Here is a 16,760-nt window from a genome sequence, read left to right as displayed (position 1 = left end):
GGAAGCGCCCCCGGGGCTGCGGGCGGTGCTCGCGTCCCTCACGGCTTATACCGCCCGCCGCGCTCGGTGCCAGCCAGGGACGGGCCCAGAGGCCGTGGCTCGGCAGGGCCATGGCTGCCGGGCAGGCCGCGGGGCCGGGGAAGAGGGCCCTGCCGCCTCGCTGCCTGAGGGAGCGGGACAAGCAGGAGCTGCTCCCTCCGGGAACCCCAGAGGCTGAGGGACGGTCCCTCAGGGGACCTCAGGTCCCTCAGGGGAAGGAGCAGGGCTGGTGCCTGTGCGTGGGCTACGTTGGGGTGGGCAGTGAAGTTTTGGGCTGGTTCGAAAGGATGCGCAGGTTGTGATGGCCACTGCGGGGACCTCGGGGTACGGCAGCGACCCCAGCGGGGGGACGGCAGCACGTGTCCCCGCTCCCCGGGCACTGCAAAACCCCTGGCGGAGGGGCGGCACAGGCCTCAGGAAAGCAGCCACTGGCCGGGGGGGGGGGGAATTGACCCTCTCTGACATCTCAGCGATCCCAGGTTTAATACAGAAACCAACTATTTTTTTCCTCCAGATTTGGGTAGTCACCCGAACTCTGGGTTATAAAATGTTTCTGGACGAGTCTGATGATAAGAGAGGAGGGATGCTACGTGCTGCAGCCCCTTCCCTTCCCTTCCCTGTGAGGCATCTCTCACACCCACTGTCCTGTTAATGTGATTTCTTCTGCAGAGCCTTTGGGCTTCTGCACATGCCCCACGGGTCCCTCTTCCCATACACCAAGTAGCTTCGTTCTCCTGCCAGTTCCCTGCCTCCCAACCCTTTTTCTCCTCCCTTGTCCTCATCTCCATTGTCCTTGCTCTGCTGCTACCTCCTCAGGGGTCTAGGCCCTCCAAAACACAAAATCAGAGTGTATGCGATCAGGGATGAAAGAAGATGTGCTGGTCTGTTTCCTCAGCAAACGGCCCTGCTCCCTGAGCAGTGTCCCTTTCCCCTTGCCCTCATCTCCCTTCTCTCCACTCTTTTACTGCTGGAATTCACAATGCTATCAGTCATACCTAAAGGTTAAGCTCCAGAGGGCAGAGAGCAGCACTCTGAAAACCTGACTTCAGCGATGACTAATTTTTATGTTAAAAGGATCTTTTTTTCTCTCAGCTGTTGCATCAGTCCTGGGTGATGGTTGCTCCTACGCAGTCACATCCTCTCACGGTGCAGTATTGCAGCTGTGACAATTGTGTGTGTCACCTTAACAGTACTTACCGGCACTGAACTGAGTCCCTTGCCCACCTTATGGCCAGGGGATATTCCTTTCCTCCCCTGCTGATGAAATGGCTTCCCAGCACAGAGGGAGCCAGGGGATCTGACACAGAGATGAGATGGCTTCGACTGTCTATCCCAAACCCTTCCTTCTACCTCCTCCTCCCTGCCCTTTGTCCTGTCCCTGTCACCCACAACCACCACCTGATAAAGCACATGCTGGGAGCTCCCTTTAGTGAATCAGCTCCAGGATTTTTCGTGGGACCTTATGGGTCTCTTCCAACTTGGGACACTCTATGATTCTATGGTTCGAAGGCAGCCAAGATCAAGAACAAAAGAGAAGTGCCTTCTCAGTGCCTCTCCATCCCCCCACCCAGGCTTTGCCCTAGACACTCAGAGCTGCTCTCGGCACAGAAACATTTACATCTTTTACAGCACTCCGGCTCTACTTCTCACGTTTCTCCCCCAGCAAACACCATGGCCATTTCAGAGCGTGCCTGGGGGCAGGGCTTGGGAAAGGACTGGGGAATCACAACTTGAGCGGGGTTTTATGGCTCTGTTTACACTGCAGGGCCATATCTCAGCTCCCTGACTAGCTACAGACCCAAGAGAAACCCCCTCTGCATTGCTTACCCATCACTGAACAGCCTGCCGTGGATCCAGGGAAGGGACAGCCAGGCATGGCTTGCTAAGCCCTGGGCTCCGTGTGGCAGTGCAGGTTAACTCCTCGTGGCGTTTAACCCCAGCCCCATCTGCTCCTGCTTGCTAGGTGTGAAACATCCCATCCCCCCCCCCCCTCCCCTGCCTGCTGTCCGATGCATTTTCCCCCTGCCTGGGACGGATGGGGGAACCCCCCGTGCAGATCCTCCCGCAGCCCTGGCCTCCCAGCCCCTGCCTCCTGGCGGTCCCTGCTGCCCCCTGTGCTGCCATTCCCCTGTGCCCCCTCTCTGCCTGCTGGCCTGTAGCTGGGATGGAGGGAGCAGCCTGACAAACCCATCTTTCAGTGCCTTTGAGGGGAGTGAGTGGCCCTGGGTGCTCTCTGAAACAAGCAGCAGCTGCCATGACCACCAAAAAACCCACAAAGCTGCAGCCTTGACTCTGCTGCTTGCTTTTCCTCACGTTTCCCATCCCGGTCTGTCTTCATGCTGCCAGCTTTCTGCAGTCTTGCGTAATGGAGCACTGCCAGAGGAGTATCGCCTTCCTGGGCTTTCCAAAACTGGATCCGCCACTTCCTGCCCGTGTTTCCAGTCTCCAGCCTCTTCATATGTGCCCGTCCTCCCTGGAGCTTGCAGCTTCTTCAGTTTGGCATCACCTGCAGGCTTTAGCCCCCTCTCTGACCATTAGGAAGGAAGGGGTAAGGGAGACTCCCATCCTGAGTTTCAGCTCTGTCCGTGTCAGGGTATGAACTTAAACAACTAATTTTCAGCTGGATCATCAACTTGAACTGACTGACAGAGTTCCCCACACCCCTGTGTCACCCCAAAGCAGAGGGTGGGGACAGAGAACCGAGGGGTGGTGAACAGCAGGGGCCAGGCTCAGCATGGCTTAAACCTCTACAGAGCCACACCACCAGCCCCTGCTGTGATATCTTAATGATTCTGCCTTTTCCTCCTCCACGCTCTGTGCCTTAATTAGCCTTTCCCTGTCCTGTGAGCCAAACTGTTCTGCTTTCTTTTCAATCCCCCTTCCTTGTGCCTTGCCTCTAACAGTGTCTTTCTACTGTACATTTCAAAGGCTTTGCTTGCTGCGTCTCCCCCGTGCTGGCATCGGCTGGTAACACCCCAAAGCAGGCCAGGTCTGCCACAAACTCACAGCCATTGAAATGGCTTCGGGCTCTTTGGATCTGGGCAAGAAGCAGGCATGGGGGAGGAGGGGTGGAAGGATTTTCACCATTTCACCTCTGGGAAGAGTTATTAGTAACACAGGAAAAGCGAGGGGGAAAGCAGCCCCCTCTTCCACCCACCCTCCCCAGCGGAGAGCCTGCTGAGGGCAGAGTGCTTTTATGTGCAAGTGGGAGGGAAGGAGAGTGTTAGGGCTTCAGAGGGAAACGCTTTGATCTTGACTTTGAATCTCCTGCGGTTCCTGGCTTTCCCCCACCCCTCCCACCTATGGCCAGGACCCCAGGATGTGGCCAAGACTCCAGGTCCTCGCCCAGCACTGTGGTACTGCACTTGGTGCTTCACGTTTCATTCCCTCCCGTGTGCCCAGGAGCCTCGGGGAGCCTCGGGGAGCAGGAGCACGGTGCCAACACCAAGTTCAAACCTTCCCTCCCATCTCAGAGAGTGGGAAGGGAGAGGGAGCCCAGCTGGATGGAAGCCAGAGGGGAGAAGAGCCCTAAGCTGAGCAGAGGAGAATTGGAGATGGGATTTACTGTCAGGGCTCTGCTGCCCCAGGGCAGGGGGCAGGCAGACCTGGCTGTCCTGGACACTCCTGGTGCATTGAACTGTTCAGTCCTGAACATCACCCAGAAGGTGAACTGGGAGGCAGCCACCATTAGGAGAGGGACAGGGGACTCTGGGTGGCTCTCAGGGGACGGCACCGATGTCCTCTACTCCCACAGGGAGGGAGAGGAGAACAGCAATGGGGACCCTGAGTGTTCTCTACAGGATGGGGAGGAGGCGGCACTGAGGGGTGCTGGAGGAAGGGGAACGACCCCGAGCTCTGTGTGCCTGCGGAGGAAGAGGGAGACAGGGTGTGGGTGAGCCTTGTCCAGGATGGGACCTAGTGCCCAGGCCAGCTCCCCACTTCCCTTGGGAGACGAAATTCCTGGCTGGGCCTTGCCACCAAGCTGTCCTATAGTTCAGGCCACATTCTTCTGCCCTCTGTGCCATTCCTCTGTCCTCAGTCACACAGCTGAAGTCACCCCTGTTAACCGTTCTCACTCACTGAAGTTGATGCACTCAGTGTCTCTGCCTGCCCGTTCTCGATTCAGCACCACTAAACAGATTTTGCTCCTCATATTGTCTCCTGTAATTCAATCACTCCAGCTCCATTGCTCCTGGCTGAAAACTCCCTGTAGTTTGTCACTCTCCCTCTTAGTGTGATGTGAGCAGAACTGAACGAAACCGTCTGTCTGATGGTGCTCAGCACTGTCCTGGGGCATGCACGGACAGGAGGGTGCCCACAGGACCTCTCCGCAGAGCCCCGCAGTCTGTCTAAGGAAGCCCTTGAAGGGCTCCAGCACAGGCGTGAGGCAGTGGGCTCAGAGGTGGTTTCAGGGCTGGGAATGAGAAGTACTAGACAATGTGAACCCCAAAACAGGACTTTTGCATTTTATTTGAACAAGTTACTACAGAAATTGGGGCAGACTCTGTGTCTTCCAGGTCCTTGTTGGGCATAGTCACACCAGAACCACCTGGCCTTCCTTCCCCTGAGACTGGTGGGCAGACTGCAGCTGCAGCAACCCTATTTCTGTTGCTAACTCAGACTGCAAGCTCTGCTCGTTGCTGTTCCCTCGTGCAGCAATGCCAGGCACAGGGGAGAAACCTAGCCAAGACAGCAGACACTTAGGACCCTCCTGGAAGCCCACATGCTCTCAGTTCTCCCACCCCCTCAGCAGTCCCAGTTCCCCTGACTCCCCAGAGGGATGACAGCACTTGGATTCAGACTCTGCAGTGCTCTGGAGGAAGAAAGATGGGAAAAACAAAAGCCAGGGCACCAGCAATGTCTTTAAGGGGGTGGACATGTCAATTTAGCCCATTTATAGATCATAGATGGATCATAGGATGGTTTGGGTCAACCTGTTCCAGTTCCAGATGTGGTTTTGGCAACCAGTCCACAGTCTGACCTGCCCCAAATGGCATTTGGCTATCCGAGGTGTTTCAGCCATATCCCATCCTATCTGAATGATCTCCCCTGGTCCAGCCATGGACAGTGCTGCTGTGGGTAGGGTGCTCTGACTCCCTCCGCTCCTGGAGGTCCCCCAGGTGGCAGTGGAGGTGGGACTGGGGAGCTTTCCTGCTGGGAGGGATAGCTGAGTGTTTGAATATTGCCCCCAGATGCGGCACTGTTGGGATTTTCACATTCCAGTGACTGAGCCAGAGGAGCAAGAACCCAGCACCAAGTCCCTGGGACACCCTTCCTTACTGGAAGTTTATCTGTTGAACATGGAGGTTGCTCTTGACCTGGGAGAAGACTCCATGCCCAAACCTGGAGCAGTAAAACCTGCCTTCCAGCGCAGCTGGACGTCTGCACCTTTTCTCTGGGCCTTGTCCAAGAGAGGATGGGCTGCAGCAGGCAGGTTAAAGCACAAGAGGCAGAAAAGCTTCTGGCAGCCAGAGCTAAACTACAAAGGTCTCCATGGCTTACTGTCATGCTGTAGCATCCTGCACCAAATCAGGCAGCACTTCAGTCCCCCACCAAACTCCTCCAAGGAACAGAAAAATGTTAACTACTTGTTTATATGCTGGAAGCTGGTGTGTGCAGTCATCTGCATAACAGAACTGCCCAGGCTGTCTCTTTGTGTGTTTTCCAGCTCCTATGTTAATCACTGACCCTGCTGACTCCGGCATTTACCAGTGTCTCGCTGCCCTGTGAGCACCGCTTTGCATTTGCAACCAAAGAAGTTAAAAGGATGAAGGATGGGAAGGGGAGCTCAGCAGCTGTGGATATGAACACCGGCCTGCTGGGGAAAAGATCCAGGATTGGCCAGGCTGATAGTGAGAGTGGAGCTGGCTTTGGAGATATGAAGATGGCCTGAGGGAGCGAAAAATTAACTAGGAGACGGTTTAGGTCTCTCTTCCTTGCACTATAGCTTTTCTGTGTCCGATGAGAGTGACCCCTGTGAGCACTGAAGGCCACGGTTCAGTATCAGCTTGGGTGGTGGCTGTTAGCTGAGGCTGGGCTGACTCAGAAGCAGCCAGTCCACAGCTTCCAGGGAGCCCATTCCTCCTGTCAAACCCTCCTCGCCAGGCCTCCTCCTGCGCTCCTGGGCTCAGATGTGAGACAAGAGAAGTGGGAAAGAATGCTCTGGGGTATGTGCTTCTGGGGGAGGTAGGACGCAGGGCAGCAAAGGTGTGCCTGGATGTGTGCTGCGATGCTTGCTCCCAGACTGGCATGGAAGGGAGGGCGGCAGGAGAGGGAGCTGGGCACACGTCCCCTGTTTGAAAGGTCGGTGTTTAACTTTCCTCCCGAATCACACAAGAATCCCATACGTGGTGGCTCCATGAGCGCCCCTGCCCTCTCGTTGCCAAAGGAATGATTGCTACAGTGAGGTTCCCCACGGGTGGTGGCAAGCAGGCAAGCAAGCCCTTGTTGCCTCTGACATTGGGAGTTACTTTGTGGCCCTCACTGGGTGTGGGGGTTGCGGCAGGTCTCAGGCTGGTCCCCAGGGGTAGGCTGGTTAGGGGAAACCAGATGCTGCCTGCAACCAGAGCTACACAACACAGGGAACGTGAAGCATCGAGACCAGGTGGTGAAGAGCCTGACTCTTCCCTGTTGACCAAGCTGTCGTTAAAGTACATCTGGCCCTCACACCCAAGAGCAGATGGGGACCTGTTGTGGGGTGATGTAGGTTGGGACGAGGCAGGTCCTTGGAGGAAGGTCTAGGGGTTTTGGGCTTGTGAAGAGGACATGGGGTGGAGCTGGCATGGGCGGCTTAGCGATGCTGGAGCGAAGCGAGCTGCCTAACGCGCAGGCTGTTTGCACAGCCTCACGTGATGCCCAAGGGATGGGATGAATCCATTGTGCTAGCCGGAGTTAAGGAGGGGGACCTCGGCCCCGAGATTAGGCTGGGGAGGCAGAGGGGCAGAGACAGTGGGGAGGAAGGCTGCTCCATGGAGGGCCCAGGCATGGGCAGGCGAACGCAAGCCTGCCCAGAGCCGAGGGCAGGGACAAGGCTGCCATCAGTTGGGTGCCTCCTGCAGGCAAACGAGGTTTTGAAGGGCAGCACAGCTGAGCTTCATCAGCCCTAAAAGCCCGGGGGGTCCTGCCAGCCTGGCCCTGCCAGGGAAGGATGGGCACCGCTTAGGGAGGGGAGAGGGCAGGGAAGCTATCTCCTGGAGGAAGGAGTGTGGCGAAGCAGGGAAGGGGGGCAGACACCCACCCGTGGGCTGCAGTGACACCCACTTGCGACCCGCCTGCTCCCCGAGGGACACGAGGGATGCCCCACGCCGGCACCCAGCTCCCACCCGCCGCCTCAGCAAGTCCGTTGCCTGCTGTGGGGCCGCAAGCCCGGGCGGGGTGTGGGGCAGGAGGATGCTGTGGGGCGGCGGGGGAGCACCGGGGCAGGGCGGCGGGCCCTTTAAGCGCGGCGGCGGCGGGACAATGGCCATTATCACTTTAGCTTTGGAAGTGACCCCCGGCCCGCTCCGCTTTCATCTGGGCCGGGGCCGCGGGGATGGCTCGCTTCCTGGCGGGGGAGGGGAGGGAGGGGGCAGGCGGGGAGGGGCGGCCCGGCCCGGCCCGGCTCGGCCCGGCGCCGCACGCGGCCGCCCGCTCCCGAGGGTCACTGCGGGGCTGGCACCGGGGCGGCGGCGGCGGCGGGTCCGCGCCGCTTCCTGCCGCCGCCCTTAAAGGTGCGGGGCGGCCCAGGGCGCGGGCGGGGCGCGACCCGACCCGCGGAGCCAGGTGAGTGCGGCGCCGCGCCGGGTGCCGTCGGGGCCGCGGCTCCCTGCCGTCCCTCCCTCCCTCCCTCGCCGCCCGTCCCGCTGCGGGCGGGCACCTTCCCCCGGCGGCCGGGCGCCCCGTCCCGCCCTGCCCTCGGTCGCCGCTCGGCAGCTGTCCGGGCACCGGCCACCTCTTCCCCCACCCCGGGGCTGTTCGTCCCTTTGTCTCCCGTGCTCCCGTCCGGGGCGCGGGGCAGTCCCCGGTCCCGGGGGCGGCCGCACGGAGCCGCCTCCCGCCGCGTCGGAGGAGAGGCGGGGGCGGCGGCGGGGGCGCGCTCCCGGGTGGACGGGGCGGGAGGCGGCTGTCAGGCGCCGCTCGCACACCGGTGGTCAGTGCCCCGGGCCGAGGGGCGGCTGCGGCCGGGCTGGGCTGCGGGGCCGCGGCCTGGTGGGGGCGGCTCCGCGCCTCCTCTCTCCCCGGGAGAGCGTTGTCCCGTTTCTGGGCTTCGGTGGGGATGTGGGCGCTGGCAGATGGGGCTGGCTCCTCCGGCTGCCAGCGCTGCTCGCCCACCCAAACGCCCCAGGGATTTCTCGTGCGGTGATGTTTCTCCTGGAGGCTACCGCTTCCGCTGCGCGGCTATAGTGGTTCAAGCCTCCTCCTTGCAAATGGGAGCCTTCACCGCTGGGGTGGCCTGAGCCTGCGGCTGGGGCTGGGGAGCGAGCCAGCCAACCTGACCGGGCTGGGGTTTGTGGACAACCCTGCTTCTGCAAGGCACCAGCGGCCCTGGGCAGCCAGGGGCTGAGGTCTTCTGGATTCCTGCTGGTTGGAGCCGTTTTTGGGGCTGGCTGGGGGAACTTGCACTACTGGATGCCACCAGCCCATCAGTTTAGGTGAGGGAACACGATCTGCAAGTGTTTGCTTATCTGTTAGAATGCAAAAGTGGCCAGGTTAGGTAAAAGCTTCTTTATCAGCAGCAAAAAGCTCCCTTGGTTACCTCTTGGTGTTGAGGCAGTTTAAGGAGCACTTGTCTGTCGTGTTCAGCTGGCTTTGCTGGGGGTGTGTGGGGATAAACGTTCCTCTGTGTTGAGAGCTGCTGGGTTTGATCTGGCGGTGAACCCAAGCCACCAGCTTGGGGGGCTTCTGCTTCTGGCTTGCACGAGTCCCTCTCCACCCTCATCTCTGCTCTTCCAGCTGCAGTTAGGATTGCTTTTGAGGTCCTGCAGCCAGGAGCAACAGGACCTGGCAGTGACATTGAGGCTGTGGGGTTAAGTCCTGTGCCTCCAGCTCTCCCTCCCGACTTCCCTCTCCCCACAGGCTGTAAGGGGGTGGGAAATGCCCACCAGCCCATCAAGACCAGGTTTGTTGCTGATGCTCCCTAGTCTATGGCAACGCCTCACCCCCTCCAGGGGAAGAGCTTGACTTGCCTTTCCCGGCTTTGCTGGCAGCTCAGCCAGGCTGCCGGGGCTGAAAGGGGAGGTGGCTGGCCCTGAAAGGGTTTGGCAGGCCACAGAAAAGGAGGGCTTGGGCTCTGCCAGCCCTGCAGCTCTCCTGAGGGATGCCTTTGCTTCAGCTCCTCAAGCACATGTTGTTCAGCATGGGCTTAGTCAAAATTTCTATAAACTTGTACAAACTGCCAGGAGAACAACAATACAGACCTGATGTGACAGCCTAATACTTGCTTGGGCTGGGTTTTTAGGACAAGTTTATCTTCCCTGCTTCACAGCTGTGTGCATTCTCCTGTGTTCGTTTGCTCTGATACCTGATGCCCCACAGCTGTGGGAACAGCTGTAAGAGGGCCCTGGCCTCCAACATGCAGGAGACCACGGAGGACTTTGGAACAGGGGAAGGGACTTGATTTGGTGGCTAGCTGTGGTCTGATTAAAGGCAAGCTGTGGCAGCGGCAACACGGAGGCTCCCTGCAGTGAAGTAGCCTGGATGCGGCCATGTGATTCCATAGCACCTCGTTGCGTTTGCTGTTTGGTCACGGCCGGGGGCTGTAGATGCTACAGTAATAATAACCTTATCTGTAGCAGGGCACAGGGCTGAGAACTGGGAGAGGTCAGGCAGGGCATCTGCTTTACTGTGGCGCTTCTGCTTTTCCTGCCTGACTCTGCAGTTTCCCCACCTCCCCGCAGAGCTGTGAGTGCACAGCGATACCTGTGAAGTGCTGTGGGAAAGGCGGGCTCTGGCTGGGCTGTGGATTAAGTAGACTGCAAAGTGATGTCCTGCATGTTGAGGGTGGCATGTGAACGAGCCTTAGGAGAAAATGGAGGTGACTGGGTTTCCTAGCCGAGTGGAGTGTTGCGGTCCCTGGGAGAAAACTAGTTCAGGAGAGAGTGGCTGGGGTGAGGGGCCTGAGCGGGCTGGTAGAAAAAAGGTGTGGAGGAGGGTTGTGTTAGTGGAGATGGATGGTGGGATAAGGATTGTACAGTCATTACAAAAGCTCCTGGAGTGGTGGGGGCAGAGCCACATAGGTGTTAAAAAGCTGACAAAGGAGGGGATGCAGGTTTGACCCTTTGGATTGCCTGAGTGGGAACTGGCATGCAGAGGGAGGACAGGACTGGGATGGGCTTAGGCAGGGAAGAGGGTTCCATGCAGCCTCTGAACTACCCATCCAGTGCTTGTGCTCCGTCTGTGCTCTTGGGCTGCCTCCTGCCTGGTAGCTCGTCTAGGAGAAGCCCTCCTTTTGCAGCTTCTCCTCGGCCGGTGTTGTGTGTTCGCTGAGCAGCAAGTGACATCTAGTGTCAGCTCAGGCAGCAGTAACTGTGGCTTGGGCTGGCTCTGGCTCTGCTCCCGCCGGGTTCTGCAGCAGCAGTTTCGGTGCATGCAATGGGTACGGCTGCAGTGCCCTGCTCGGGGGGAGGGGGCAAGCTCCTTGCCCCTTCTGTTGGGTGTAACACCTTCAGCCAGTTCCCTCCAGGCAGTGTTGCTCTGTCACAGGTCCCTTCCTGCAGAGGTGACAGACTTTTCCCCTTTGAGGCTCTCTTCCCTCTGGGCGCTGGTAGCGGGCTGGTGAAACGAAAGGGATGGAGCCACTGGTGGGAGGGAGGGGTGCAGGGATGAGGCCGGGTGCGAAGCCGGGTGCGCAGGGTTGGGAGGTGAGCTGGCCTCCCGCCCCGACGGATGCGGTTACTCCTCAGTTTCACCCAGATAAGTGACTCTGGAGGCCGTGTGCCATGTGTGCTGCCCACAGGAGGTCACTGGAGAGCCAGCCGAGCCCATGTCCCTGCCCCAGGTCTGCCCTGTGAGGACCCAGGTTTCCTCCTTTGTCCTTGGGAGTGCGGGTGGAGGGGTGAGCCATGGCCTTTCCTTTACCCTTTTCCTCTGCCCTGTCCTTTGGGGAAGAGCTGGAGGCCAGGCCCCTGGCAGCCTAGTGTGTGCGCTGCCTTCATCTCGAGTGACTTCTTTCTCTTTGCAATCCTTCAGGATGATCCAGCGGCACCAGCTGGTGCAGTCTGTGCTGCAGGAGCTGCAGGAAGCCACTGAATGCTTTGGTCTGGAGGGCCTCACCAGTGCTGCGCTGGAGGCAGAGAGGACCCTGTCATCTTTCTCACTGCCTGGCTATTGCGGGAGGCAGTTCCAAGAGGAGCTGGAGGTTGACCGGGTAGCCAGGAGCCTCTATCCTGAGGATGCCCCAAGTAACATGCTGCCTCTGGTTTGCAAAGGTGAGGGGAACCGCCTCTTTGAGGCTGCCAGTGTGCTGCTCTGGGGCAACCCCGGCCTCAGCCTGGAGCTGCAGGTGCGTACGGTGGTGGAGATGCTGCTGCACAAGCAATACTACTTGAATGGCATGATTGACTCCAAGGTGATGCTGCAGGCTGCCCGCTACTCCCTCTGCACCGAGGAGACCCCAGAGATGACCAGCCTCCCCATGGCTATCCTGGAGGCCATCTTTGATGCTGATATCAAAGCTACCTGTTTTCCTGGCACCTTTGCCAACATGTGGCATGTCTACGCTCTTGCCTCAGTACTGCAGTGTAACATCTACTCCATCTACCCCATGAGCAACTTGAAGATCCGGCCCTACTTCAACCGGCTCATCCGGCCCAGGAAATGTGGCCCACGAACCTCCACGCTCCACATCATGTGGTCAGGGCAGCAGCTCTCCCGGCAGGTCTTCAAAGCGCAGTACTTTGTGGCCGTGGTTGGCCTGGAGGAGCTAGAACCTACAATGCCTTTGCCAGAGCCTCCTGTCCAGCCCATGAAGACCCTTGAGCTGCTGAACAGTGACCCCCAGCTGACCTACTCCAACCTGCGTGACCGGTACAGCATTACCAAGAGCACCTTCTACCGCTGGAAGCGCCAGTCTCGTGAACACCGGCAGAAAGCAGCTGCCAGGTTTGCAGCCAAACACTTCCTTCAGTCCTGCTTTCAGGAGGGCAACATAATCCCCCTCCAGCACTTCCGACAAATGTTTCCAGAAATCTCCCGATCCACATACTATGCCTGGAAGCATGAGATGCAGAGCATGGTCAATGGTGATGCCTGTGCTGTGGCTGAGGCCCACGGGTTGCAGGAGCTTCACAGGGATGTCCCAAGAAAGGCTGATGTGTATGAGCCAGCAAATTCACAGGGGCCCTTAAGACCCCCAAGTCCTTCCCTAGACCCCATCCAAGCAGGAATCTTCATGCAAGGAGCCAAATCCTACCTGGAGAAATGCATTTCCATGAACACTCTGGTGCCTTACAGGTGCTTCAAGCGCAGCTTCCCTGGCATCTCCAGGTCCACTTACTACAACTGGCGAAGAAAAGCAATCAAGGAGAACCCCAACTTCAAACCCCCCCAATCTCCCTTGGATAACCAGAAACCTCTAGTGACAGGAAAGCCGTTCCTGCAGTTGAAGCCAAGCAGTGTGCCTGTTAAGAAGAGGCTGAATGGAGACCGGCCGGCACCCAGGAGTCTCCTGCAGCTCAAGCCCTCTCTGTGCTGGAGAAAGCAGCTGCGAGACGTGGCCAGGAGGCAGGTCCAGCAATGGCGGCTGCCATTCTGCAAGTACCGCCTGCGCTACCCATCTCTCTCCTCCACAGCCTATTGGTTTTGGAATGGCAGTGGCCGGGCCGTTGGGCAGCATCGCCTGCCCTGGACCAGCTCCAGCCAGCTGTTGAACCGGGTGGCTTCCCTGGCACCTCTGAGAGCCGAGCCAGGCCTCAAGCCCCAGTGCCACATGGAGGTAGCCGCCAAGCACCTAGATAAGCCAGTACCAGCCATGCCATACAACACCACCATTTCCGGCTATGCCATGTCAGAGAGAGCCAACAGCCAGATGTTTGTGATGGATGTGATTGCCACTGCCCAGTTCAAGGCACAGGCCAAGCTGTTCTTGCAGCAGCGCTTTGAGTCGAAGACCTTCCCTACCTACAAGGAGTTCAGTGCCCGCTTCCCACTCACGGCCCGTTCCACCTATTACATGTGGAAGCGTGCCCTGCATGATGGGCTGACGCTTGTGGATGCCTGAGTGCCAGTTGCCGGCTGGCTTGGCCACAGCTCCTCAGCTGATGTGCCCTTTGGCTCTCCAGTGGTGTGCCCTGGCTGGGGCCCTGCTCTAACTTTTGTTCTGGTTTGGTTTTTTGTTCCTTGTCTCTGGCTTTCTTTTCTGTGTGGTTCAATCAGGTATGGGAGTGTCCCTGCAGTGCCCATTCCCAGAGACCGGTGGAGTGGAAGAAGGCACTGAGCTGTCCCAGAGGAGAGGGGCCAGGGGGTTTGTCCTCTCTGTGCTCGGAGGGTGAGCCAGGGAGGAGGCAGTACTGTGCCAGTGTCATGATTTGCTGCTGGGCCTCTTGAGACAGAGGATGTGAAGGTGTCTCTGCCCCTGGCACTTGCTTGAATGAGTAATGTGGATGTGCAGGATGAGTGTGGAGGTGCCCAGTGTCCCCTTGGCAAGCCAAGCAGCGCTGGCTCAGCTGTGGATGAAGAGGGTCTTGGGGAGTGCTCAGCTTTACAGGAGGAGCATTTTTGATCTGGGTTCTTCCCAGCTAAGGAGAATAAAAGCTTCACTTGGGGTCAGCATCAATGCCACCTTGGCTTTCTGGCTTCCAATACCTGCCTCTGGCTGCCCTGATCTTCTCTAGAAGGAGCAGGGACTGGTAGAGGAGGGGACTTGTTTGTGTCCCCATTGTAGTCTCCTGGGAGCACTAAGCTAGGAGCTGGTGTCCTTTGCAGGCTCTGGAGAAGCTGTCCCTGACCTTTCTGGTCTTGTAGCAATAACGTTTCACACAGTCCTTTACTCTCTCACGGCTGGCAGCTGCCCTGCTTCCCTAGGGTCTCTATTCCCTGGTGGCTGGGAGAAGGCAGGGAGATGGAATGTTGTGTGCCCAGTGTGCCTGCATCCCCTGCACCATGCTGCAAGCTGAATGCAACGTGGATGTCTCCTTGCAGCGAGCCTAGATGCACATATCTCTCATTTGTAAGAAGCCAAAGCAATAAAGACTCTTCCACTCCCAGTCCTGTGCTGTTTCTTGCCCTTGCTTGTGTGATTTCTGGGCAAGGCTTTCTCTTCCCTGTCTGCATTCTAAAATGGGCTTGTGGGCAGGGAGAGCCTGTGCACACCTCAGTCCCTGCTCCTGCAAAGGTCCTCTTCTACTTCCTGGGACCTGGTGGGGAACCATCCGCTCAGAGGTGCTCTGGAGGCCTGGCAGGAGCCGTGCTCTCCCCGGTGAGAGGTCAGGACTTGCCTCCCAGTTGGGATGCAAACCTGGGGATGGTGCAGTGGGCACAGCTCTGTGTGATAGCAGGGAAGTGGTGGCAACATCTGAGGTGTCAGTGAGTGGTGCTGCCCTGAAGTGATGGTGCTGTACTGGAAGGCTGAAACCAGCTGTTGGCACCTCTGCCCTGCCAGTGTCTTGGGGTGCTGGGCTGTGGGGGGTCTCTGTGTGGCCAGGCTCTGCCAGAGCTCTCCAAACAGCCTCATCTCCTTAGTGTGTGAGCTCCCCTGTTGTGTCTGCCAGCAGAACTGAGCTGGAGGATGCCTGGAGCTGGCTGCTACTGCTGAGGAGGGTGGTGATAACTGCCCTTATATCACAGGGAGCTGCCAGGGGTCACAGCACCCCTAGGCGTGTGAGGGGAGAGCCTCTCAAGCCCCGCACCTATGAGATCTGCCCCTGAGGCTGGGTCTAACAGCAGGGCTGAGTCTTTCTCACCCTCAGGTCTTTACAGGGGCATTGGGATCGCGGGAGACCTCATGAGGAGTTGAGATGCAATAATGTGTGTTGTGGTGTCCCATTCTCCTCCCCTCGCCCCCCCCGCGCCCAATCTTGCTTGCAAGTAACTTTTTTTTTTTTTCCTTCTTCAACATGTCAGATCTCTCTTGGCTGCTGTAGCCCACTCCTGCTCCTGACATGGTCTAGCTTCATTCCCCATAAGCCTCCTAGGCAGAGCGGGGGGACCTATGCTAGGAAGCCCTGCTGAGCTTGCTTTGGCAACAGCCTGCAGGAGAAGGGGGTGCTGAGGGTTGTCCCGTGGTATTCTTGGGCACGAGCCACATGGTGGGGCAGCCCTGGAGGAGCAGTGCTGAGCCAGCGGGACATCTCTTGGGAAACCATTTGGCTCCTTGTCCGTTGTGCTGGTGGGATCTCGCCACCATCCATCTGCCCCGGTGCACTCTGTGTGGTCCCGGAGGAGGGGGTCGGGGGCAGCAGGTGATCCAGGTGGGGAGCAGGGAGCTGCGGAGCGGTGCTGTGTGCTGCTGCAGAAAGCCCTGGATGCTTGGGGTCTGTGTGTCAGGGAGTAATTGGAGCAATTAGCTGCCAGCGACTTCTCACCAGCAAACTCCTCCGAGGGAGTAAGCTGGTAATTACTCCAGAATGATTACCTGTGTCTCCAGACTGCCAGAGGCTGGAGGTAGCTGCTTTCAGCAGCAGCGGTGGCTGCAGCAGCTTCTGTGAAGGTGGATGGGAGACCCTTGGAGCATTCCCTTCCTTGGCTGAGCTAAGGAGCAGGGAGGGTGGATTTTCTGACCGTGCGTGCTATCACAGGTCCCATTTGGGTGGTCCCTGAGGCTGGGGCAGACCATGCCTGGCAGCAGGGCTGTGGCTGGGGTATCCATGGGCATGGCACAGCATGGTGGGTGGCTGCTAGCCACTGCTGAAGGCAGATGGGCATCAGGAGAGCCTGGGGGAGCCTCCGTGGTGGGAGGTACACAGTGCTCTGCAGGGCAGGGGGATGGCTTCTCCTTCCCATCACCTGACTCGCCCCAAGCTGGGAGCATTGCATGCCTCTTGCCAGGGTGCAGTTGCAGGATGAATCCCTCCTGGGTGCCAGCCTTGGGCTCCACCTCCTTGCAAGATATTTTTGAGGACCCCTGGTGAAGAGATCTAGGTGCGATGGGTTTTCTACCCTTACCTGGATGCCTGAGTGAGGCATGGCAGGAAAATAATACTCACCCCTCTGAGGGGTTTCAGAAGTGCCCTTACGTTCCTCCCTCCCTGTGCCTTGATGGCAGGAGGGTCATGGTGGGTCTCTGCCAGTTGGCACCACCTAAATGGTGGATGCTCGTTATTTACTGATGTTGTTTGTGACTGAGCAGAGTTTAAATGGGGGGAAACTGTGGCACTTGATCTGTACCTGTCATGCTGCTCTCATGTTGAGCTGGTGGTGGGAGATGAACGTGAGGTGGCCTCAGCTGCTCTGCACTGCACTGCTGGGCACCAGCCGACATATCTCTCCCTTTGCATGTGTGGAGTGAGGTTTAGCTCAGGTGCCACCCAAACTCCCTCACGTGTGGATGCTTAAAAGTACCAACTCCAGAAAAGATGGAAATTAAGAGGTAAGTGAAATGCAAAGGCTGGGGGGCTGCAAAGCCTATGCAGAGCAGCCCCCTGCCCACCTGCAGTTTAGAGCTCTGCTCTGCCACTAACACACCCCATTCGTGTCTGTGGGAGGGGGTTTGCAGGTGCAGGGGGTGGGCAGTACAGTACAGCGGAGCCTGCCCAGATGGCGGGCCACGGCAGTATTCGATTATGTCCAAGCAAAGCTTTGGGGCACTT

General features: G+C 58.3%; 1 protein-coding gene across 2 annotated transcripts; it reads left to right on the top strand.

The window, feature by feature from the left end:
* Positions 1-124: 124 nt before the first annotated feature.
* VRTN (vertebrae development associated) lies at positions 125-14,346 on the top strand. 2 transcript variants are annotated; one of them, XM_080395296.1, is made up of 2 exons: positions 125-7,800; positions 11,206-14,346. In XM_080395296.1, the coding sequence occupies exons 1-2, from the start codon at positions 7,571-7,573 to the stop codon at positions 13,232-13,234; spliced, it is 2,259 nt and encodes a 752-aa protein (XP_080251422.1). In that variant the 5' UTR covers positions 125-7,570; the 3' UTR covers positions 13,235-14,346. The 2 variants fall into 2 exon arrangements, with proteins under 2 accessions (XP_080251422.1, XP_080251423.1); XM_080395297.1 differs by having other exon boundaries at positions 7,712-11,014.
* Positions 14,347-16,760: the final 2,414 nt, after the last annotated feature.

Source organism: Falco punctatus, assembly GCF_963210335.1.
Source record: "Falco punctatus genome assembly, chromosome: 7".
NCBI classification, from domain to species: domain Eukaryota; kingdom Metazoa; phylum Chordata; class Aves; order Falconiformes; family Falconidae; genus Falco; species Falco punctatus.
Note: the sequence above shows the minus strand (reverse complement) of the source record. Positions and strands in the feature narration are given on the sequence as shown.